Raw genomic sequence first — 23,711 nt, forward strand, 5'->3', positions numbered from 1 at the left:
TCATTGCCCCCCTCCTTGGTTATACCGCCACAACTTCTTGGCTGTTTTTTGTTGAATTTAATTTTTTATTTGTCTTGCAAATCTTCAAATGTGGTAGATTCTACTATTGGACACCTAGACTGGATCAGGTTTATGTTTTTCAGTTTTCGCTTGTCCCTTTCTTTTCTCTCGGTTCATTCTGCTGTTGATATTGCCATCATATCAGTTATTGAATCATTTCATTGATTTTTGACAGCGCTTTGGTGCAAAGCGCTATAGATACACGACAGATACTATGCAATATCACACAACATACCTTGGATCAGTGGAATCTGTATGTCCTGGCCGTTTACTGAGACTCCGCCCCCATGCTTCATTTTAATAGTGGTGTTTTGCATGTCCAGGACGCGGACCGCCACTGATCGGGTGCACACCGCATCGGCATCATCAGCACACTGCAAAGGGGAACATGTTCCAAGTAAGTCCCTCGAAAAATAACATCAAACCATGGGATCCTTGGCAACCCACCCCTCCCTTTCACATGGTAATGCACATTCTATACATACATACACAGTTCATGCCACATGGGTGTGTGTGTCTGGCAATAGGTGTCCTCGGGAGCCAAACGTAGCTTCTGGGTATCAGGTATCACGCAGCAAGCAGGAGCTACATCTAGTTAACAAGGAGCTACTACACATAGTGCTGCAAATCTAACATCCACATGGCATGCATCCTATAACTTTGTATCTATTATATATGTCCTGTTAAGCTTCAATTAGGGTCATTACGAGTTGGGTGATATTTCAGTGGTAAATATGCTAGAATACCAACCAATGGAATTACTGTTACCTACACTTGGTACAGCGATATTACCGTCAGATTTCAGGTGGTGGTGACAACGTAGGTCCCCATTTTCTTTGAGACCATATAACTCAATGGAGCATTTTCGGTGGATTTACAGCGGTATTCCACTGAAAATGGGAAGAAAGTTTTGCGGATTTACTTCCAGCTCACAGCTGGAGGTGAATCCTCCAACTTTCCACCCAACTACTAATTGAGCGGTGCAGTAATGCAGCGGTATATGGTAAAACCGCTGCATTTAACCCATATCGCCCAACTCCTAATGACCCCAATGTCTTATACATATATGTGTCCTCATGCTCCTTTATACATATTCTCAAACAGAAACAGTTAATTCAACATGGGTATGTTTGCATGGCACCAGGTGGCATAGGGAGGCCAAGCTGTTGGGATTAAGCCCAGTAGGCAAGCGCTGAATAGCTCCCAGCCCTCACCATTTTCTAACCCTGGATTGGTCTTGTTTATTTCCCTAAGGTGATGATGCAGATGTATCATTAGGTAACAAGGTTCAGTATTTGTTTCAACCACTGTAACAGACAGTTATCAGTCAAAAATGTACATAGGGGCTGTCAACCTTCTATGCTGTGTTTCTGTGCATGGTGTCCCCGATTCCCACATATATGTCTGGCCGGAAACAATTGGACCGAAATGATTCTCACTGTATTGACTGTATTTTCATGCTGTGTGGTTAGGGCACTGTGTCTGATAGCACCTGGAAACTGACGATTCATGGGATCTTGCCACTTCCCCCCCAGAGGGGCTACTCAACAATCCCCTTAGGGGTGGCAGAATGCAGGGTCTCACAGGGAGAGACTCCCCTCATAGGGACAAGGACTACCGTTCTGTGATGGAACTCCCTTACCCCCTTGCATTGGAGATCATGCAATCCTCGAAGTCTTTCAAGAGCCAACCTGAGAAGACTACTGTCTGTAATAGTAGTACTTTCTCCTTTCCTTGTATAAAACATGACAAGACCAACACGAGGAAGATCAAACAGAGTGATCAAAAGTCAACTCCCAAGAGTGGAAGATTGAAGGAGGGATTCAAACTACTTATTTTCCAAGTCTAAATAGTACTGAGAAGAGGTGGCCCCAAGCAATCATGACGAATACCTCATTGATACAGAAGAAGGACTCTAGCCCTCCTCTGTGGAGGACCCAGCTACAGCACATATAAAGCAAAGAGGGACTTGATGAGAAGAGAACCAAGTGTGAAGCTTGTCAATCCCCGGAGACTCAAACCTGGGAATGAGGAAGTGAGCAAGAGAAGCTAGTCCTTGGTTGTGAGGACGCTGTGGAAAGCTCGTAAGAACTCTATGTGGCGGAGCGGAGACCGACCTGTGCAGAAGCTGGAGAAAGGCCAACAGTGGCGTGGCCTTAGTGAGGTGGACCATGAGGTTTGTCAACTACGCTGACAACGAAAGACCCAGTGAGCCGCAGAGCCAATGCGGTGCAGCTGGGAGTGGAGAGAGAGACGTGGAGAGCGTTCAGCAAGAATACCCAAGACCAGCAGAAGAGCTGGTGGTGTGGACCTGCGAGAAAAAAGGTAACGAGAGTCACGGGAGTTCCGGTAAAAGTTTGGGCAATACCGAAGAGTACTTTGGAAGTAATCTCCCTTGTCACAGTAATTACCGGAGAGGTATTAAGAGTGAAGAACGCCCCAGGAGTAATCTCCGTCATCACAGTAATTGTAGAGAAAGCACCACGACCGAAGAGTGACTCGGAGTAATCTCCCTCGAAACAGTGATTGTAGAGAAAGCACCTCGACTGGAGAGTGTCTTGGGAGTAATCTCCGTTGCCACAGTAATTATAGAGAAAGCACTGCGACTGGAGTGCCTCAAGAGTAATCTCACTCATCACAGTAATTACAGAGAGAGAGCAAAGTTCCAAGGACGAGTATGCTCATCCTTTTTGCATAGACTTGCATAATAGCCTGGCACTTAAGGCATTAAGAGTGAAGAGTACATCGGGAGTAATCTCCCTCATCACAGTGACTATAGAAAAGATATGAAGGCTGAAGAGTAGCTTGGGAGCAATCCCCCTCATTACAGTAATTGCCCAAGGGATATCTAGAACAAATATCACCATAACAGTAGTCCCCGTCCTCAGAGAAGTTATGAAATTGACGGCCAAAGCCAGAGACGCTATGGGAGAGATCTCCCATGTTACAATAGACCAGAAGAAGAAAATCCAGGAATCTAAAGATCACTGAAGAAGAAGAATTGTTGGACTTTTAACCAAGCTATGAGACATCCATGGGAGGAGTTAAAAGGACGTAGCAAAAGTATTGCCAGAGACTAATAGAAGTCAGCCCTTAAGGCTGAACCAGGAGAAGGGAGTAATTCTCCTGGTTACCTTTTTTTGTTTGTTTGCTGAATGCTTTTGGTTGGTGTTAGGGTCACAGCAGGATCTTTTTTGTACCGCGGACGGACGCTTTAGTTTGACAACCACCCTGATGACGAGCATCCGAGTTAGAATTCAGTTAGGTAGGGCAATCGCTTTCATTGTAGGGAAAGAGAGGTCCTTTTCCTTTTTGTTGAATAGAAAACTTGAGTTGAAATGTCATCCCTTTGTCCGACTCCTCTTTCTGACTTACCATAAAACATTTTATATTATTACTTTAACTTTGAATATCTTAAAGTGCACAACAATGTGTACCCATATTGTTGGCACTCAGAGTTGCCTCTAACCCATTCATTTTTTACATCAGACTCAGTTTTGGGATTCACTCAAAGAGCTACTGGACGGTGCTATGGAGTGACAGCATCCATGGTTACAGTTGGCACCAGAGCAGGGGATGTGGTCTGCTAGGAGCCCAAACGTGTGGCTGATCCCCCGGTCTGTGCTTACTTAGCATCTCTTGTCAACAGATTTAAGTAAGCTGAGTTAGGAGGCTCCCAGATGGAATCTGTACTAGTTGGAAATCTGCAGACAGTGGAATTGGAGGGTAAGTAAAATTTCTGCATGGCCAGTGTTTCTCTGCCTGGTGGTGGGTGGCAGTAGAGCTGGGTGGAGGGTGGGTCCCAAGTCAGTGGCCTACAGAAGACCCTACATAGGCCTATGGGGGGGTGAGGAATTGTCTGCCTTGGGTCCTGGAGTGCTGGGAGGCTTAGCCACATGGGTGAGGGGCTAGAGGTAGTGAAAGGGATGCCAAATGGTGGCGTTGAGCTTGATTTGACGGTGCAAGCTGCTTATTAATGTGCTTAACCTGAAGAGGGGCCGATGACATCAACAGCCACTCCTTCCCTAATGCTTTTCTATCTGGCCATCCAATATAAATAAACAAATGAACCCCAAACAGAATGTGAGTTCCTTGCCAAGCTGCCTAGCTTCCTCTGGCAGAGACTGTCCTCCCGCCTATTTTCCTACTTTATTTTCAAGGGATCACCTCTCCGGGAATAACGAGGTCCTGCCCAGCTACTGCCATCTTCGCCAAGGACAGGTGCCTTTCTTCCTACTCCGCTACCAGGAGCCCCTATTGGCCTGGGGGAATTCCATATCATGGCCTTTTGTTTCCATTCCTTTGTCGTAGCAGTCGCTTTGGTAGCAACGTCATAGAAAACGTTTTCCACAATGTGAAGTGATGGCTTACACAGGAGATGATGCTCTTGCATTTGTGGACTCCAGTGAACGTTGCTTGGCCTCTGCCTCTCTCGCAGCCCTTCAGCTCTCTCCCCTGCCCTCCCCCCTCAAAGCTCTGTCAACATGTCGAGAGAGGGACCCAAACAAACATTTCTTATTGATTTTCTTAGAAGGATCTTATCAAAATCGTCAGAGGCGTTGCTGGGGGAATTAAAAAGGTGGGGGCTATAGCCCCGGGTCTTTTGGTTGTAGCACGCGTTAGAAGCTCAGGAGTTACAACCAAAAGGCTGGCTAGCCCCGTCCCGATAGTCCTGACATTAGCGTAGCCCCGGATCATTTTCCACACTTAGCAACTCCCCTGAGAATGGTACAAGGTCTGACATAAATTCTACTTCAAACTTAATAAGATTTCATAAGAATGTAATAAGTATTTGGGGCTCATATATGTTCTTGTATTGTTGTAACCAAAATCCCACTAGTTTCTCACAAGTTCTTATAAGCTACTTATAAGAACCCTTTAAGTCATTGTTGTATGGGGAGCAAGGTATGGAATGGCAATAGGATGGGAGGAGGAGGCACCGTTTTGAATGCACTGCAAGAGAGGAGGGGAAACACTTGGTCATCTTTGATCTTTCCTGCCCATTGGCAGTCCTGCTCCACCCCCTACTTCTGGGCCCGCTTATAGTACTGATGCGCACCCACAGTCACGCTCCAGCCCACTTACAGTTCACAACCATTACTTCCATGCTGGTCAATTGACATTCCTGACTGGCCTACTTTTCCTTTAATGTCAATGAGCTGGCACGAAGGGGACCACATCTGGAGTGTGCAGGGAAGGAAAAGGGCAGTTTTCCCTGCCCCCCTCTCACAGATCATGTCAGGCCTGGCCCCCTAACCAACAGAGATATAAAAGTGCTCGCTGATGACAATGTATCGAATGTGAAAGACTAAATTAATGCGACTCCATATAGTGATCGGAGGCCTCTGGACATCAAAGTGGGTGTGTCGCGTATCTTGCAGCATATGGCACATTTTGGCACATCATAGTGTTGGGGGTCTGGGGGCCATTAGTGGTCACAAACCAGGTGCTGTTTGCAAAACCACATTTTCGTGGGCTCAAGCTGGCCTGCTCGTTCGCGTTGATGAAACCGGATTCATTAGGTTTGAGATGATGTTGTAGTGTGGACTAATGTCGCGTGTACATTTCCATAATAACTATTTGCCCACAGAGGTCATTAATGACCGCTTCTCGGAGTGATCCGAAGGCAGTCATTAAAGACTTGCGTCCATTGCATTCCAAACATTGTGGCTTCAGCAGCTGACAAGGAAAACGGTATAAAACGTGTACCTGCATTAAAGAAAAGGGACGCAATTTCCCAGGCAAGTTTCTCTCAGCGGGATATTGTTTTCCCTGCCGCTACAAGGGAACCGTAACATCCAATGGAATGCACCAAAAGGAAAGCGAAAACGGGGAAAAATGCCTTTTGCTTTCACTTTACACCTAATGCAAGCTAAGCGGCTCCTGTTGAACCAATATTGCAGTTAAAGTGATTACCTTACAAAGACAACCCTGCTATTTAAATATTACAAAATAAAAGCATATTTAATTTACTAACAGGTTCTGTGTATTCAATTGTACCCACTATCAATGTTTTTTACTTTAAAACCACAATGCCAAAAATGGATGTTACCAGTATGTGGTAAAAGCGTTATAGACCTTAGAAGGGGTCGGTCCTTATCACTAAGTATAATGGACCTTCCCCGCGTTATTGTGGACAGGTCATTATCCAGTGACAATGACCCCCCTCTATGAGGCTGTATTGTTTTACTGCGAGGTGCCTGTTATGCGTGACCCTCCCACGTGTATTGCCCTTTTAATGTGATGTGTCCCTCCCACGTGTATTGCCCTTTTAATGTGATGTGTCCCTCCCACGTGTATTGCCCTTTTAATGTGATGTGTCCCTCCCACGTGTATTGCCCTTTTAATGTGATGTGTCCCTCCCACGTGTATTGCCCTTTTAATGTGATGTGTCCCTCCCACGTGTATTGCCCTTTTAATGTGATGTGACCCTCCCACGTGTATTGCCCTTTTAATGTGATGTGTCCCTCCCACGTGTATTGCCCTTTTAATGTGATGTGTCCCTCCCACGTGTATTGCCCTTTTAAGATGGGCCATGACTAGCTAATAAAAGGAGCGCCTGGAGGCACGTGCCACAGAACGGCTGCAGACTCCAACAATGGAAGTCCTGTTGTCTCTCTCTCTCACTTTGGGCCTGCAGGCCTATACTGGGTGATCATGGTCTTGCAGGTCCCTTCTGTCCTGGGCCCCCCCATCCCAGCCTGGTGCCCTGGGTCCAACTCAGGCCCCCAGCATCCAGGATGCTGCCGGCATCCAAGGTCCCCCTGGCAGCCAGGCCATGTACCCATGGTCTCACAGGGTCCTGCCCCGCAACCAAGTAAGTCCGGGTGACCATGGCACACCTAACATGGTGCTCCCTACACCCCCCGGCACCCGTGAGGTCGGCCGTGTGACAGCCGCCGGCCTCACAATAGTGCCAATATATGTACACATTATTGGGCTGCCAAATGATATCTGCGCCGCTCATACAAGAGTCAAAATGGAAGACGGACTGAGGCTTGGATTTATGCAATCTCAATGAAAGGGCAAATGTAAGCCCTCTGTCCAATGCAACCGGTCCAAAGTTGCTGCTTGCGAGTCGATATTGCTTCCTGCTGCTGGTGGCACCGTAAGGTGAAGGCTAGAACTGGCCCTTGCGTGCCTTTAATCAAAAAGAAATGCAAGCAACAGTACATATTTTCCTTTCAAAGAAAACTTTAGTACTGTGCTTCATTTTAGTCGGGTGGCATTTTCTAGTACAACATTTTTATTTGCCAGGGCATGCCATGCAGCATTTATTCATACTGGTAACATCAGCTAAGATCCTTGAGCGATATGTTTGCATTGTAATTTGGTAGGAAGTGACAGAAAGCCACTGAGGTTCTACAAACAGGAAAGCAATCCACCTTTGGTGGTTCTTCACTAAAGTGAAGCTGTGCTGGGCGTTCCCTTTAAGATTAGCTATAGAATGCCTAAGTACTTCAGAGGAGTGCTGCTGCTGGGATCTCATACAGACATCCTGCTGGGGCGCTTGAAACTGACATAGAGAAAGGTTGAAGCTGAAATGAGGATGGTTGAAGTTGACATTGATGATGGTTGAAGCTGACATAGAGAATGGTTGAAGCTGAAATGAGGATGGTTGAAGTTGACATTGAGGATGGTTGAAGCTGACATTGAGGTTTGTTTGCACCAAGAATGGGAAGGGCAGGAGTATGCCCACTCAGATAGCATCAGCTAGTCATACAGTTGAGAGAATATGGTCCTGGGTAGAAAGAAGGGGCCAGAGGTTTAGGCTGCATGGGTGTTAGTGAAAAACCTCTGGCTTCATAGACCAACACTGGATCTTGGAAAGTTCATAAGCAGTGCTGAGCAAACTAGTTTAGGGATTTGCAAACTACACTGACTTTTGGTTTCTCTGAGGTGCCTCAAACAAAGTTCCAGTTGTGAGGAATCTGACAGCGTTGTCACTCCTCCTATGTGACCAGGGAACGGCAGAACCCACCCGACTCTGAACCTTGGGGTCAGTGAACGAAGTGAGCGTGAACAGCTGGAAGCGGTGTTCCACTACTTTTATTTTTATCGGTTTACCTTTCCTCTACTTTTAAGACCATCTTCACCATTCTATATAGAGGGTGTGTCCATTCATGTCCCTGTGAAAGTGTAAAGTTGTAATAGGAGCCTTAGATACTAGTCACTTAGACTATTGCAGTGCCCCGGCGGCAACACCTTGTCACATGTTGCACTATGGTAACACCTACTCTCTCCCCTGGTGAGACTACCATTCCACTACTTTGTTCGGTAAACTTCTACCACTGCTCGGGGTGGCTATCTGCAAGAGGACCATGTAGGGGAGGACAAACTGCAGGCAGGGAGATTGAATAAAAACAATCCTTCAGATATACCTCTTAGAAAACAGCCATGTACCTTTGCAACACTCAATTATGGCTTATTGTAATGTGGATGGAAAATTCCCACATTCTCTAACCGACAACACTGTTTGCCTCCCCCCACCTTTTGAAGTACTGAGACGAAGAAGAGGGATGGAGTAATTCTAGTCGATGTCGAATGCAAAATAAGACCAGAACATTTAAAATGGACACAGATCAACACCAAGAGAGAGAGAAGCAGGCAGAGAAGCAGATGTTCCTTGTTGAGACAGGGAGACCCTTCTTAGAATTAGGGACATATAGGATTTCTCCAACCTGTTTTCTTTTATGCCAAATAAAAGTCTGTGACCCACACTCAAGATGCCACTGTGTCTGAGTCTTACTCTTGATTCCTTACACAGGTTACCAAGCTGTAAACAATTAGAGCCTTGCAGAGGAGGACAGGTTAGCGCCGCCCTCACAGGGCCCTATTCATGCCACACACTCCTACTAAGGTCTTGTAGGCCGCAAGAAGGCCGATAGACATGGCAAACCTTGTTTCTGTTTCAAGTACTCTTAAGCTGGAAGTAGAAAGAAGTTGAAACTATTATTGGGGTGTTGGGTGGAAAGCTATGAGAGCAGTGGGGCTGGTTGGCAGGGGTGAGCTTTGGTAGCGTGCAGAGGAGGTGGTGTGACACATCACTGACCTTTTAGCTTGGTGGCCTGGGAACATTCACAAGTTACTTTTGGGAAGGTTCGGCCAAACTAATAATAGAAAGACATCACCCTAGTGTGGTAATCTTCAAACTGTGGGGCTGGCCTCTTAGTAAGGGGCCCGGGTACCCATAGGTGCACAAAGCTATTTAAAAATTGAGCATTGTGACTGCTGTTAATGGCAATGTAAGGTATTCTGGCATTTTGTGGGAACCCAGCCAAACATTATTTTCACTCAAGGAGGGGACTTGGCAATAACAATGTTTGGTGCATGATCTGAAGCCAATGGCCGCTGCCCTTTTCATTATTCTCTATTCATTTAAATAACGCCAAAAGGTCAAAGTGCAGCACCGACGCCCATCTGTAATTGTGCTTTTGCATGTGACGATGGTTTAAGTAGTTCAGAAGCGGAACGAGGGTTATATGATGACCAGCGTGGTACATTATTAAAATGGAGTTGCACAGTACCCAGCAATGTAGTATCGGGACACATATCTACTCCTATGTTTGAAAGCTTTCATACTGCATCAACCATCACCATAGTGGTTTTACAGTGCCGGTACCTTGTCCTAGAAAATGGAGTACTGTGCCCCCACCCAGAGTAATCAGACCATACTGTTTGGAGGAACAAGAAAGGAAAAAGGACACAATGCCCAAGTCCAGATGAGGACAATGGCCCCCATTGCAAGTGAGCCGGCAACCCGGCTGTACTACCGGTGGGTTTCCAGCAAACTCGCCTTACCATTAGCCGTTCAGATAGCACAGCGAGTAGCACGCTTGCTCTGACATCCATGCAGAGCCTGCCGATGCAGGTTAGAATCCCAGCAGGGCCAAACTCAGCCTTTCATCCTTCCGAGTTTGATAAATGAGCACCACACACCGTGGGTAATAATAAGCAGCACTCAGATGCCTGAGGGTTCGTAGCGCTATATAAATGCAAGTTATTATTAGCAGTGCCCGATATCCTGGTGTTAACAGGATATTACTGGTGCCAACAAAGGCGGTAAGTTCCCATTCCATGGCGTCCCGTAGGAGTCCGTGGGATGAGAACTACTAAATCACTGGCACTGTTGATAACGGTGGTGGTGATTCTATCATTTCTCTGTCGGTAGGTACCTGAGCGCCCGGCATCTCCGGCCTGCCCGGGGTTCACTGACCCTAACCGGCAGACTTGGAGTGAGCCGGTCCTGTAAAAATGCAAGGTAGTACCTGCATTTTTTACGTACCAGCTCACCTGTTTTGAGGGCCAAAGCCTCACTACGACCTGCGTGCCTAGTCAAATATCGTGGTGCATGTACTGTGGAGCAACCTGTTCATTGCGCTGTGAACCTGTTTATTGTGCGACCTGATCACAGTGCCCAATGAGAAGACTGCGAGGCAGACAGCAAACAGCAGCATGCCGTCTTTGTGTAAGCACTTCCATGCTGCCGTTGTTGTGAACTCCGGTCAAACCGGTTCGAGGTGACGCTTGGAGCTCATGATATGAGCCAAGTGTAATTCTAGGCTTCTTCACAGTGTGCTCAGTTTCACCAGGGCCGATACTGAACATTCCAGAGATTATTTACAGAGTCCTCCCACGTGGCCTTTGAGGAAATAAGGTCTCACTGGATTTTATCAACACAGAGGGCCTCATTCCGAGCATGGCGGTAAGGGATAGCGGCCACCGCTAACGAGAGCGGTGGCGGTAATCCCTTACCGCCATACTCCGAGTTCCCTTTGCGCCATGGAGGTTTTAACACCTGCTTTTAGCAGGTGTTAAAAACCATGGCGCTAAGGGACCTTGATGTTAATTACGCCACCGTAATTTACGGTGGCGTAATTGACGCCTTCCCCACTCCCATTATGCCCTATGGGGCAAGAATGGGAATGGGGAAGGGTAAATGGGGATTGGGGAATTACCGCCCCGCCAACCTTGGAATGGGGCGGTAATTCCGCCATCCACCAAGGCGCTGCCGGTCCGGGTACGGCGTCAACCAAGGCGTTAATAGCGCCATTGGTTAGCGCCGTACTCGGAATGAGGCCCAGAGAGATCTAGAGTTAACGCGATTGCATGACTCACATGCAGAGGTGTTGCTAGGTTTGGAAAAGATCTGGGGCTACGGTAATGTCGGGACTGGCAGGACTCGGGGTTAGCTAGCCTTCTGGTTGCAGTCTGTGAGCTTCTATTCGGGGCTACAACCGAAAGACCCGGGGCTATAGCCCTTCAACCCCCCCTTAGCAACGCCTCTACTTACACGCGATGGATATTCAGGGCTGAGGCACGAATTTCTACCGTCTGTGATGAAGTCACATCTTGCCTCCACCTCCAGCCGGGGCTGGTTGGAAATGAGTGGGGCATGTATGGATCATTTCAAAATGGTGCTTGGGGGTGCCCTTTTCTACAGCTAGGAAACCCCGTTTGAGGCATAATAATGATGTTACCTGATGCAAACTCCATCAGTGATTCCCCGGGTTTTATCATTCGGGGTGCATACATTCAGCCCACCTAGATTGGTTATTTTTAACGCGCTTAATAGGTTTCTAAGCACTGACCCAGGGACCGAACGTGTGTTGCTCCGTGTCATCTTGCTTCCAAGGCGAGCATGTTGCCCCTGAGCTATCCTCCCGAGACTTCATTAATCTCCAAGCATTTTCACTGCCCTACCTTGGAGCACAGAAAGCAAGTTAAAATATGTCTGTGATAAGTTAACACCTTTCAATGAGGTCTGTCTTTGGCTGGCAAGTACACATTTACATTTGCACAGCGTTTGGTTTGTGAAGACTGATGCTTCTTTAGGGAATAGGTCCATATCATCACCCCCTGCCGCATCAGTTTGTGGCACAATCCGAGATATGGTAAAGGAGGAGGAGGGGATGGACAAGTGGCTGCCTATCATCAATGGACAGGTGTATTGACCTCTGCACAGAAGAACAAAGAAAGTCTACCAGTAGGGGCATTAAACACCAAAATAACCACTTTTAATAACGGGCTTGTCACCAGATCCTGTCAAATGGTCCATATGTACTGCTTGTACGGCCAATTTGATCCACCTGGCACTCCTCGCAGGCCACTGCTCTAGGCATCCACTTAGTATTCTCTTGTTCTAGAACCATCTGTGTTGATATTTGCACTACTACATGAAATGAATAGATGTATTACCGCTTGTGCAAAGAGCGATAGTTTTAGGTCTTACCCATTCATGTCACAGGTGTTCAATTTACTGTAACAAAGGAGCTTCAAAACATCAGACTCGTGAACAATGTGTGTTGCGCAGCAGAATATATGTTTTAGAAATCTCCACACATGTAGTATGACATTCTCCAATAAGATAAGAGAGCCAAAAGAGTACAAAAGCAAGTAGGTGCAGACTACAAATTGAAACGCATGTGTGCAGCTGTGTTCCACCTCACACTTCACCACACACCTTAGCAACATTTGCATGTGTGTAAGTAGTTTATGAAGGGCAAACATAGATGGGTAGCAGCGGCGTGCTCTATAAAGGGGACGCAACGAGTGGGCTACATGTAGGATGCAGAGGTAGCCGAGGAGAAAGCAGGGTGGAGGCGCCAGAGGTGGAGAGATAGGGTTGAATGGAGCGATCAGTGATTGGGGAGGTGCTCATTGGAGAGTGAGGGTCTGCAGGCCCTTCAACCTACAGCCCACTACCCGCACCTCACTCGCTTTTTCCATTGCTGCCACACTTTAAGGCGCCTTCTTTAAGATCCACTTTAACATTCAGGAAGCTTTGTGCACATGCTTGCGTTGAGCTATGTTAGTAAAAGGGTACACGTAGATAGTATGAATCAGGCATGAAATATTGCCATTGGTGCGTTCATGGGTCTCATGGGCATGCTGGTGACGGGATTCTGAAAGGGGAGGGAGTCTCTCTTCCGCAAGGGATGATGGGAAATGCTGAGTTGTTTAAACGGAATTATCATGGCTCCTAATCGTGAAATAATCGGTGTGGAAGGCAATGTTTCTGCCCCATTTTAGGTGGCGATTGCATTTATAATAATTTCAGAAATTAGGGTGTTAAGAACAGACAGTGGTCTCAGAGGGCCCTGTGACTGTAGAGAGCAAACACTGAATTGGGCGTTATCCAAACTGTATGACCCCAACTGAAGGGGAATTACTATTTAGGACCTCTGCTTTGCTTCCATTGGGGGCAAAACAACTGTTATCCATTAAGCTTCAGATGACTACCACCCAGTCTAAGAAATAAAATAATATACTACTACTAATAATAATAATATAATGTTGTGCTTAGCGCTTTATGTCAGATCCCTTCAGCTTCCAAACACTATAATAATAGCGGTTATTAGTACACAATTATATGGCACACAATGTATCGACCTTGGAAAGCTGAAGGGCTGAGTGCCCCCTACCAGGATCCAAACCTTAACTGCAGCCCCCCCATGTCAGTGGTGAGCACTTAACCCGTGAACTATCCACCCAGTTGTAATGTTTAAACATAGCTATAAGCAATACACCACTTATTGAGACTGGAGATAATACCCTATGGTTATTTTCGTAGGGGCATACAGACACCACACAGCACAGAAGCTCTGCCGGCCACACTTCCCAAGAGCCAACAAGACAACATGACCTGTCAGTAACAAGATAAAAATTCCAGCCACCCTCCGCCCCACCCACCCACCAGCACCCACAATTCTGGTGTATCTACAATGGGTGCCTGAAGAAATATACACATGTCAAAATAACAAAGGTTATCAGACAACCATAAAGCATCGATGGTCGATTAGAAATTCCAGACAATGAGTAAGTAAAGAGTTGCTCTACAGGCTCAAGGTTATGACTGTGGCACTCAGCTGGGGTTGGTCATTCCCTGATAATGGTGGATTGCCAGAGGTAGCCTTCATTTAGAGAACTGAAACTGGGCGAGGCAAAGCTGAAACCCGATTGCACTCCCTTGTGACGCCAAAACATGCATTGTATAATCACGGCGTGCTGTCTTACGTTGTTCCACTCTTAACGTGCATACTCAGCAGAAGGAAATACTTACCTGTATGGTTTCTATGACAACAGAAAAGGTGTTATCCTTGGCGTCTTTTGCGAGAAGGTACTGACAGATTCCACTGAAAGTGAAGTGCTTGTTGTCGAAACTTTTGAAATGGGATTGGCCGGTGACAAAGCATTCTCCTGAAACCAGATTGAGAGACAAAGGAATTGTCAGAATTTCAGAAACACCCCTTTCCTCTGCCCTGCTTTGCCCCGGACTACTGGAACACCATCCTAGTGGCAATCCAGACTGCACCAGCACTCTTGCAGCTCACGGGGCAACGCAAGACCTTACTCTTCAGCCAATGCACAGGTGCCACCTAGTCTCTTGCATTCCCACATCACTTCCTACCCCTATGGCCCCAACACCCGTGCCACATATTCCTTACCTCACATGTTACTCTCAATTACATGCACAGTGCTCTGTTGCTTCCTAGCAGGTTTGTGCTTTATAAAAAAAACCCAGATAACTAATGTGTCGCTTCTCAAGCAGTTGCGCAGCTCTCATTCAGTCAGGTCGTGTTTGAGCAGGCTAATTGTGCTTCACTTTACACTGAGGTTCAGAAAAAGTAAGGCAATAGCATCCCCAGTTGCCTGGACCAGAAAATAACCACTTCCCATGATGTTCTTGGTTCCTTGCACCTGGAAGCAGATTTTCAGTGGTCTTCATGCTCCAAAATACCAGTCACAGCAAAACCGTGTGTATCCAGATTTTGTAAACAAAACAATAAAAAAGCACAGCTTTGTAGCTTCATTGAATCCCATTTTCAGGGGAAAGCTACACCTGGTATAAATTACTCCGGATTCTGGTCATAACTTTAATCTGAAAATGTGACTCACACATGTCACGTGTGCATTTAGGTCTAACTAATGAGAAAAAGTTTGATTTGTGGCTGATTTGCAAAACAGAGCCGCTGACGTCTATTTTAACGGTGGTCTCCCCGGTGCAAGTGGAGGCATCGTTTCATTTATCAGTGCAGTATTAGGTGAAATAAAAAATGGTATTCCCCAATTGAACAATATTTTTTTTATCACACTGCATAGTATTTTTCAATTTTCTGTGAACAACTCATGAGTTTCAAAGGCAAAATTGTAATTTCCAAACCTCTTGCATCTCATGTTTTCCAAGAACATCTCGTTAGATAAGAAAGATACATTTCGGAAGACGTTTTAGGTTCATTTTAGGGGGGGCTAGAAAAGGTCTCCATGATTACGACAGATTCATGTTGCACGCACTGTATTGCTAACTAGGGGTGGCGGTGAACTGTGCGCCATGTTGCAATTTCATAGATTTCAAAGTGAAGTTCATTATGGATGGCATATGTTACTTTAGTGTTCCTTTTTCTCTAGAAATTGATACATGTTAGCTTGCATGCGTGCAGAAAGATAACATTTTAAACCTACCAAATGTAAAAATATACATGTACAATAAAACAAATACATGGGGAATTCATTTATCTCAAAAATGAATCAGAAACATTGTAGGTGGGTCCCCTTTTGCATAATGCACTTTGACTTTTAACTTTGCCAGGTTTTCAGAAAGCAGAACGCAGGTGAACAAGTAACTTCCCAAACATTGCAGTCAGTACAGCTGTAGAAAATAGCCATGAGTTTTTATGGTCTGATAAGTATCGGTGATAGTAGATGTAATCTCCTGATGCCTAACAGCGTGACAGAAGGAGTTTTGTTATGTAGTAGTAAAACGCAATTTAAGTCAGTGCCTAAGGCTATTCATGAGTTTCAATTGTATGGTGAAGTATACGTTTTGTAGATTGGAAAGTTTCTATAGTACAATGGCCTGGGTTATGAGAGAGCATCACTAACTCTAAGAGAAATCATTCACCCAGCCTTCCTCATATCGCAGGATATATTCATGTGGGCCATGTGCAAATCAAGAGTTAGGGTGTAAATGGCTTAGGCCAGTTATTGCTAATAATACACTGGGCCTCATTCCAAGTAGGGCGGTAAGGGATACCGGACACAGTTAAGGAGACCGGTGCCGGTAATCCCTTACCACCCTACTACGAGGTCCCTTAGCGGGAGCCGCAAAGAGACTTTGGAGCTAATAACGGTACCGTAATTTATGGTACCGTTATTAGCGCCTTCCCCATTCCCATTGAGCCCTATGGGGGCTCAAATGGGAATGGAGAATGGCCCTGGTGAATGGGGAATTACTGGTCCCTCCAACCTCGGAATGGACCGGTAATTACTCCATTCACCAGGGCGGAGTTGGAACGATTTCGGAGGCAGCCATGCCGCAAATAGCAGTGTGGTTACCTCCAAAGTCGGAATGAGGCCCATTATGTTTCAATAAAAATGTTTAACCATGTGCTGATGTCTCAACCTACTATGGATGAATCCTAAGAAGAGGTGTGTTATGAACATGATCTGAAAATGACTTAAGATAAAACTGGCCAATGAAAACATAGGAATTGGAAAAATATAGGATTTCTTTGAAGAGGGTTTTGTCCAATCATGTTTGGGGGCTGTGGGGTAGATTGCAATAAAGGGTTTGGGAGTGTTGTAACTGTTGGAAAACTGTATAAAAGATGTGAACTGATGTGGTTAGTTGAGACTTGGGTTGGTTTGGTCCTGCAACCCCATCTAACTGCTCCCTGGAGAATTGTAGAATGCACTTCCTTTAATTACAAAGCGTGCACTCATTCTTCAAGTGGTGGGCCTGTTTGGATTAAGGTGATTAAAGGCCAATCCACACATGTACTTTCAGAGTTAGACATTTTCGAGCGTGCGTTTCTTTATATGCTACACAACCAAAAAACATCCTGGTTGGCATACTCATTCTCTAGAGGACTGACTTTATTGCATATATCAGTTACGTGTGTATGCAATATGCAACATTTCCTCTCGCAATGTGCACCTCAATGTGCAATTGCCCCAAATGGCACATCCATAGAAAAATCAGAACTCGGTTTATGAATCATGTGCACGTCTTTTTTCTGATTTGCAGGTACTTTGCATTGAGGGGGAGTTGCATCTTTTTCCAGGCCCATGGTGCACTTATGCCTGAAAAAAGTTTTATGAAGGATGGAAATGTATGTGGGAAAGCAGCTGTTCACAACACTGCTCATCTGCTTCAAAGAAAATGCATGAATGGTTCAGAAAGCCGCCTATTGGCATTGGGCATTACCCTTTGCACAGTCTAATGGAGGATCATTCATTTTTGCGCTTTTTAAAGCACATCCCATTTGTGTATTCCCGGGATGCGCATTGAAATGAGCAAAAATGCCCCCTTATTTGCACAAATGAGCAAATGAAGTGGAAAAAGTGCATCTGAATGTGCGTATCTAAGAGGTACATGTTCAGCGGCCCTTTGTGGATTTGTGTGCAACAATTTCTGGCACAAGTGATGAGATGTGTCAGCAGATTTCATCAATTGTACCAAAAACGTTTTCAGAATCTTGCCCACTGTGTTCTCCAATGAACGCAGAACGTTTTACAGGATGAATTGATCAGAACCGAAAGTAGTTGTGAACAACATTCAGGCAGCAAGTTTAGAGCGTTAGCAGAATACCATAAAACATCCTGCCATGTTTTCTAAATGATGGGCACTGACTTCTTTGAAGCAGGCAGCTCTGTGGGGCCCCCCACAGGCATGGCCGCTTGGCACAAGCCCCTTTTGCCCGCACATAAAGACGTCTCTGGTTGGCCACACACACCAACTAGACAGCTATGGAGTGTCTACCAGACAACAAGAGTCAGCCTTCAGCACATACCAGACAGGGCTTTCATTGTCCTTTGCTGTCTAAAAACAGTAAACCAAAATAAATGTGATATAAACGTGCCTGCCCACATCAGAGGTGTCCCTCTTTGACTTCAACTCTCATCCTTTTGAGGCCGACTACATGAGCATCATTAAAGTGGCGAGCAGACGCCCCTATATTGTACACAGCCTCAAGACTATACACAAAAGCCATCACCAGCATGAAATAGGGGACTTGCCTTTATGTGGATTTCTATTACACGCGGAAGGAACTGAACACTGTGCACACCTGGAGGAAAGTTAAATAACAGCAGCATTTCAGACAATCTTCATGGCATGCCCTGTCACTTTTTTTAAAGTGCATTTCAATCCCTCTTTGGATTATGAAACTGGACATGCTTCAGTAGCTGACTGCCCTGCTACTGTGCTATGTTCAATAATTCATAGGCAGGTCTTTAATGATCCTTCTGTACATTTTACAGCAAATGGATGTGGGCATCTGTGATGAATCATGCACTGGCGAGATTTAGGGGTGTTTACATTTTCTTACTAACATTTGGGCAGTGATAAACATTTGGAGAAAACCTATGTATCCTGCCAACTCATAATCATGCAGTATTTACTGCATGTAGTATTCCCAGGACATACGGTGAGTAGTAAATACCTCTCAAAGAAAAATGCATCATTTTAAAATATTTCTTTTGCTGTTACCAGATGACTCATAAAGAGGGTGGTGGTATTTGATAATAGCACCAGACCTGCCTTGTCTCTGGGATTAGCATTGAGACTGAGTATTTACACTACTCTGGGTCTCCGTGGAAGAGCGTGGCGTCTCCAGGATTCCTGGCAGTCCACGCAAATCCGCCCATACCTCCATGTGGTTGCCAACAAACAAACCTCTAGTGGCCAATCACATGGAGTTGTGGGTGGAGGTTCTGACAAATCACATGATTCAGTCACTTCTCCCCAGGGGGAGCCTTTCTCTGTGAGGCTAGGGCGGTGAGCCCGCTACACAATACACTCCATAGGGGTAGAGGCAAGCAGGACCTCACCGGGAGAGACTCCCCCCTTGGAGACAAGGACTCCTATTCCAATGAGAAACTCCCTAACCAAGCCACCTATAGCCCATCAGTAACACCTACCAGAAGAAAACATGAACAACAAGCCTATATTTGTTATTGTCATGTATAACCCTTGAGTAGACAAGAAAAGATACACTTATGTGGTGCTGGGATGAAGAAAACCACTGGAGCAGAACAGAGAAGAAGGACTTTGGCCCTCCGTCGGGGAAGTTCCACAGCATCGTCATTAGTCTGAGAGGAGGAGACCTGGGAAGTGGAGAAGCCTGGGAGATCCAAAGCAGCTCTGAGGGCCTTGACAATCACAGAGGAAGGCCACATTCAATCATTACTGGCACACTCCTACTCGTCCCAGTAAGAACCAAGTGATGTACAAGAGTGGGAATCATTACTGGAACTCTCATATTCGTCCCAGAAATACCAAATAGTGGAGAAGTGAGAATCATTACTGGAACACTCATACTCATCCCAGAAAAGACTAAGGGCCTCATTCCGAGTTGGGCGGTAAGGGTTTACGGGCACCGGTAAGGAGACCCTTGCCGGTAAACACTTACCGCCCAATTCCGAGTTCCCTTAGCGGGACCTACAAAAGACGTGTGGTCTGTATTTGCGAACAAAGGGAATGTCTTTGGTGCACTGGATCTTAGATGGCTAGCAACATCCCTTCAATTGCAGAACTCGATTTTGGCCAAATGGCAGTGGTGAGTATAGCAGAAGAGTAAAGGTTGTTTGGTGCATTGCATACATTACTTCTCTGTTTGAGACATTTCATGGCTGTTGCAGGGTCATTCAATCAGTAGTTGTAAGGAATGTCCATGATTCTTTCAGTTGTGGGAACCCACCAATGCTATGCTTTCACGGCTGGTGTCCTGTGAGTGAATCCTATTATGCACAGAACAGCAATGGCTGCCACAGCATTGACTTAGATTACCAGGAATATATTTTGAGTCTGGCAAGAAATTGCCCTATTGGTTTTCTGGGGTGCTCCTCAGAGAGATGGTGCTCATCATAGTTATGTGACTAAACGTATAAGTAGATGTCAACATTAGGGAGCATGTGGTTGCACACCAAAATGCTCGGACTGCATAGCCGTACCAGTAAGCCAAACTCTTTTGGAGTATTTCAGTCAAGACTGTGATGGTTTACGCCACAGTGTTATCTGTGTGCCGGTGTGGGCCATTAGGAAATAAATCACCACGGGCCTCATTACGACCCTGGCGGAGTGGGTTTACGCCAGCGGTATTCGCGGCGGACCCTTCCGCCCTACTACGAGTTCCCGTAGCGCCATGGAGCCGTTTTCCGCCTGGTTTTTCCGGGCGGAGAAATCCATGGCGCTACGGGACCTTGTTGTTAATTACGCCACCGTATTTTACGGTGGCGTAATTAACGCCTTCCCCACTCCCATTATACCCTATGGGGCAAAAATGGGAATGGGGAAGGGTAAAATGGGGATTGGGGATTTACCGCCCCGCCAAGGTCGGAATGGGGCGGTAAATCCGCCAACCCCCATGGCGGTATTGGCAGCTTTCCGCCGTGCTCCATGGTGCATATTGCACCACGATCTCCGCCAGGGTCGTAATGAGGGCCCACCTATTGAACTGTATACAGATTATTGGAGTTTAATCATGGAAGAATGGTCTTTTTCATGAAGAATTTGAGATCGGATCACGGAGAACTATGGAGAGTCTCTTTTGGCCTCTTTATGCATGGGGTGCGTCATAGTGGGGAATAACTGAATGCTCGACCCACAAAAGATGGGGTTTCAAACTGCTATTGTTCTCACTGGAAGGGTTGGCTAACTGCCTATACGAACAATGCGCTGCTCACTAGAACACGAAAAAGGGGAGTAACGGGGTGGGTAAAAGAAGTGGTGCAAGGATCCCCCTCTAAAGGTCTAATCTTCCCATCCAAGACTAAGTTTCAATCTACAAAAGAGATATAGTTCCAGGGATACAGACCCCTGCTGGCTATTGCTCAAGCCCAGTGGTCTGCAACCTTTGGCTCTCCAGATGTTTTGCACTACAACTCCCATGATCCCTCACCATTGACTATTCTGGGTTGGACTAATGAGATTTGTAGTTCAAAACATTTGGCAAGCCAAAGGTTGCAGACCGCTGCTTCAATCACTCTCAGTCCAATTACAGTACCCAAAATACTTTCTTGAACTCTCCCTGTTTAGAAGATTCCCCGGAGTGGTTTCCCCACTCAGATTTGATATCCATCTATGGTTGTGTCATGCACTCAGTTTCCCAGAATGCACCTACCTTGTTCCCGAGGCATCCGAACACACCCACCTGCTCCTCTAGTAACTCCCTTTCCTTGCAGCAGCAGGGGGTAGTCCACTTGGCTCCACCACGGGCAGGTTGGTGCTCTAAGACACAGCAGGGTCCACATTGTTTCAGACGCCTTCACCCGACTCTGCATTGGTAATTACCGTGGCGTTTATCGTCACGCCCATCTAGAAGATTGCGTTACCATGGACACAAGTTCTCTACTCATCAAGTGACACGGACATTGCGGTCACTTGACGTGGTTTCGGTGGCAGCCCTTTAAAGAGCCGCGGTTCGTGCCATTCTGCGCTTCACAGCTCTTGTTCCCTACAGCGTTAGGCGTTTGTGTTACTGACCTCGTCTTGCCTTTGGAGAAACCTGAACTTGGATATTGTTTACTGGACCGTCTTCTGCCTAATCTTTTTCTTCAACCTGGTTGCAACTCTCGAATATATTTGACCTCGGCTCCTGTTTCATGAACTGTTAGTGGAAATTACTTTTGTTACAACGCTTTTGACTGGTTACCTGGATTTCCACCCTGCTTCCCATCCTGGGCTCCTGGTCCTCTCAAGTTAAGCTTCTCCGTGACAGGGGCTTGCCCGCCCATGTCCTTCCACCTCAGGGGCATCCAGTGAGTGTTTCCATTTTGCCAGGAGCAAGTGCCAATGACTCCCCTTGCTGCTGACTTACACTCATTGAGGGTACTGTTTACACCGTTCAGGGAAGCTGTCATCTTCTTCCTTCTTGGTTTCCCTTTATGAATACCTCCTCCCCAACACTTAGGTAAGGTACTTTCCCTTGTTGGTTACCATCTCTTTAAATATCTTGCCCTGTAGTCTCTATTGTGTCCTTTGCTTACATTGCTTGTTTTCATTGCAGTCGTTCGTGGTTCCGGTGTTCCTGTGCCTGCCACCTGTGGCCCTAAAGACTGGACAGTGAGTCATAGCTATTTCCCTGTTCAGTACTTAGGGACGGAGGTCTACCTAATCGACGCGACTCTCAAGTCTTGACCGGTTGCCCTCCTGGAAACTCATGGTCACTCTTCTGGGCTCCAGAAGTGTAGCAACAGCAAAGCTCCCAGATCTCCTGGCCACTTCCAGGACTTTTGTTATAGTCCACAGCAGGCTCTTCACAACATACCCCCAGGTCCGGGCTAACTGCCCAGAAATCTGCTTCTCTCACTCCTCACCTTCTATGCTCTTCTCCTGACCCAGCTCTCCAACTCTACTTTGTAATTCACTGAAAGCAAGTCACCTTCTCATTGCCCCAATGAGGCGGGAGATTGGCTGAACCATTCTTTACTAAACTCTGGGGCAAATGATTGGCACGTGCTTTGTGGTCCCATCTCCCTCCAGAGTGTTTCAGTTCACCTCATCATTCTCCTCCTCTATTGGGACTTTCCCAGACCGTGTGGTTCCCTAATTGATCTAGTGAGCATAGCCAGAGAGCTTGAAAGAACCTGCTACAATTTTTGGGGTTCCACGACAAAACACCCCAGCATGGGGACACCTCCAGGAATCATATATTCAGAGTGCCAGGGTATCATGTGATGTGCACATGTTTATAATATTAAAGAATGCTAATTGCACCGAGCAGGGGTATGGCACCTCCAAGACACAATACCCTCAGGAACCCAGCAGGGGTAGACTGGCCTACAGGGAGCTCTGGACATTTCCCGGTGGGACTCTGCATCAGGGGCCTCTTTTGTGTGGTTACCTATTCTAGTTCTAAATCTTCTTATGGGAAAGAGGTTGGGCTTGCTCCCACTACGCAATATAAGGCCATTTAACATGTCCAGGGCCTCTTTTAGAGTCACAGTGTGCAAGGTTGTGGTACCTCCACGCTACACTAGCTCCAAAGACGCGGTGCTCCGGCCATGAAGGTGGCAGTGCACAGTGGTACAGCACCTGCAGGACACTCCCAGCTCAAAGGGTCACAGCATGCTACTGCTACACATTCCATCAGAGCTGCAAGGTGCTGCACAGCTTCAGGGAGCATGCCACCTGCAGTTTGATTCACTGTTTCAGGCCTGTAGATTCACAATAAATCCAGGTTAGTACCAATTATAAATATAATTGGTCTTTTATAACGTGCTTAATACCGAGTGGTTTCTAAGTGCAGGATCGAGATTCGAACCTGTGTTGTGCTGTGTTGCCTTGCTTCCGAGACAAATGCGTTGCCCCTGAGCTATCCTTACTCACCTTAACATCCTCTCTGAACATTATTACACAGCAGAGCCAGAGTTAGAGTTCTTCACCATCTTCAGTTATTTACATGAGGCTCTGGCTCAGGATACTTCTCAACCCCCCCCCCCCTCCCACCCCTTTTCAGAGGTACACGTTTACACTCCTGATGTCTCACTGGAAGCGGAATTCACCCTATCCTTTCAGCCTTCCTATTAGCTTACTATCCTTTACCCAGGCTTTTCTTCCCAGGTGTGCATTTCTCGTTGTGTGACAAGGGAAAGTCATGTCAAAAAAAGATGGGTGGCCATTTTGGATTTCCACAGGCAGGTTTTGTGTT

General features: G+C 46.3%; 1 protein-coding gene across 1 annotated transcript in view; it reads right to left on the reverse strand.

Annotated features, from left to right (window-relative positions):
• The window catches only part of VWF (von Willebrand factor), a 1,005,270-nt gene that overhangs the window by 747,050 nt on the left and 234,509 nt on the right, over positions 1–23,711 (reverse strand). Inside the window, exons 11-12 of the mRNA XM_069628335.1 lie at positions 14,123–14,259; positions 296–434 (exon numbers count right to left, since the gene is read on the reverse strand). Of these exons, the coding sequence (XP_069484436.1) occupies positions 296–434; positions 14,123–14,259 (276 nt within the window). The remainder of the gene's footprint in view (positions 1–295; positions 435–14,122; positions 14,260–23,711) is intronic.

The sequence above is a fragment of the Ambystoma mexicanum genome, chromosome 12, assembly GCF_040938575.1.
Source record: "Ambystoma mexicanum isolate Mex_15411 chromosome 12, UKY_AmexF1_1, whole genome shotgun sequence".
NCBI lineage: Eukaryota > Metazoa > Chordata > Amphibia > Caudata > Ambystomatidae > Ambystoma > Ambystoma mexicanum.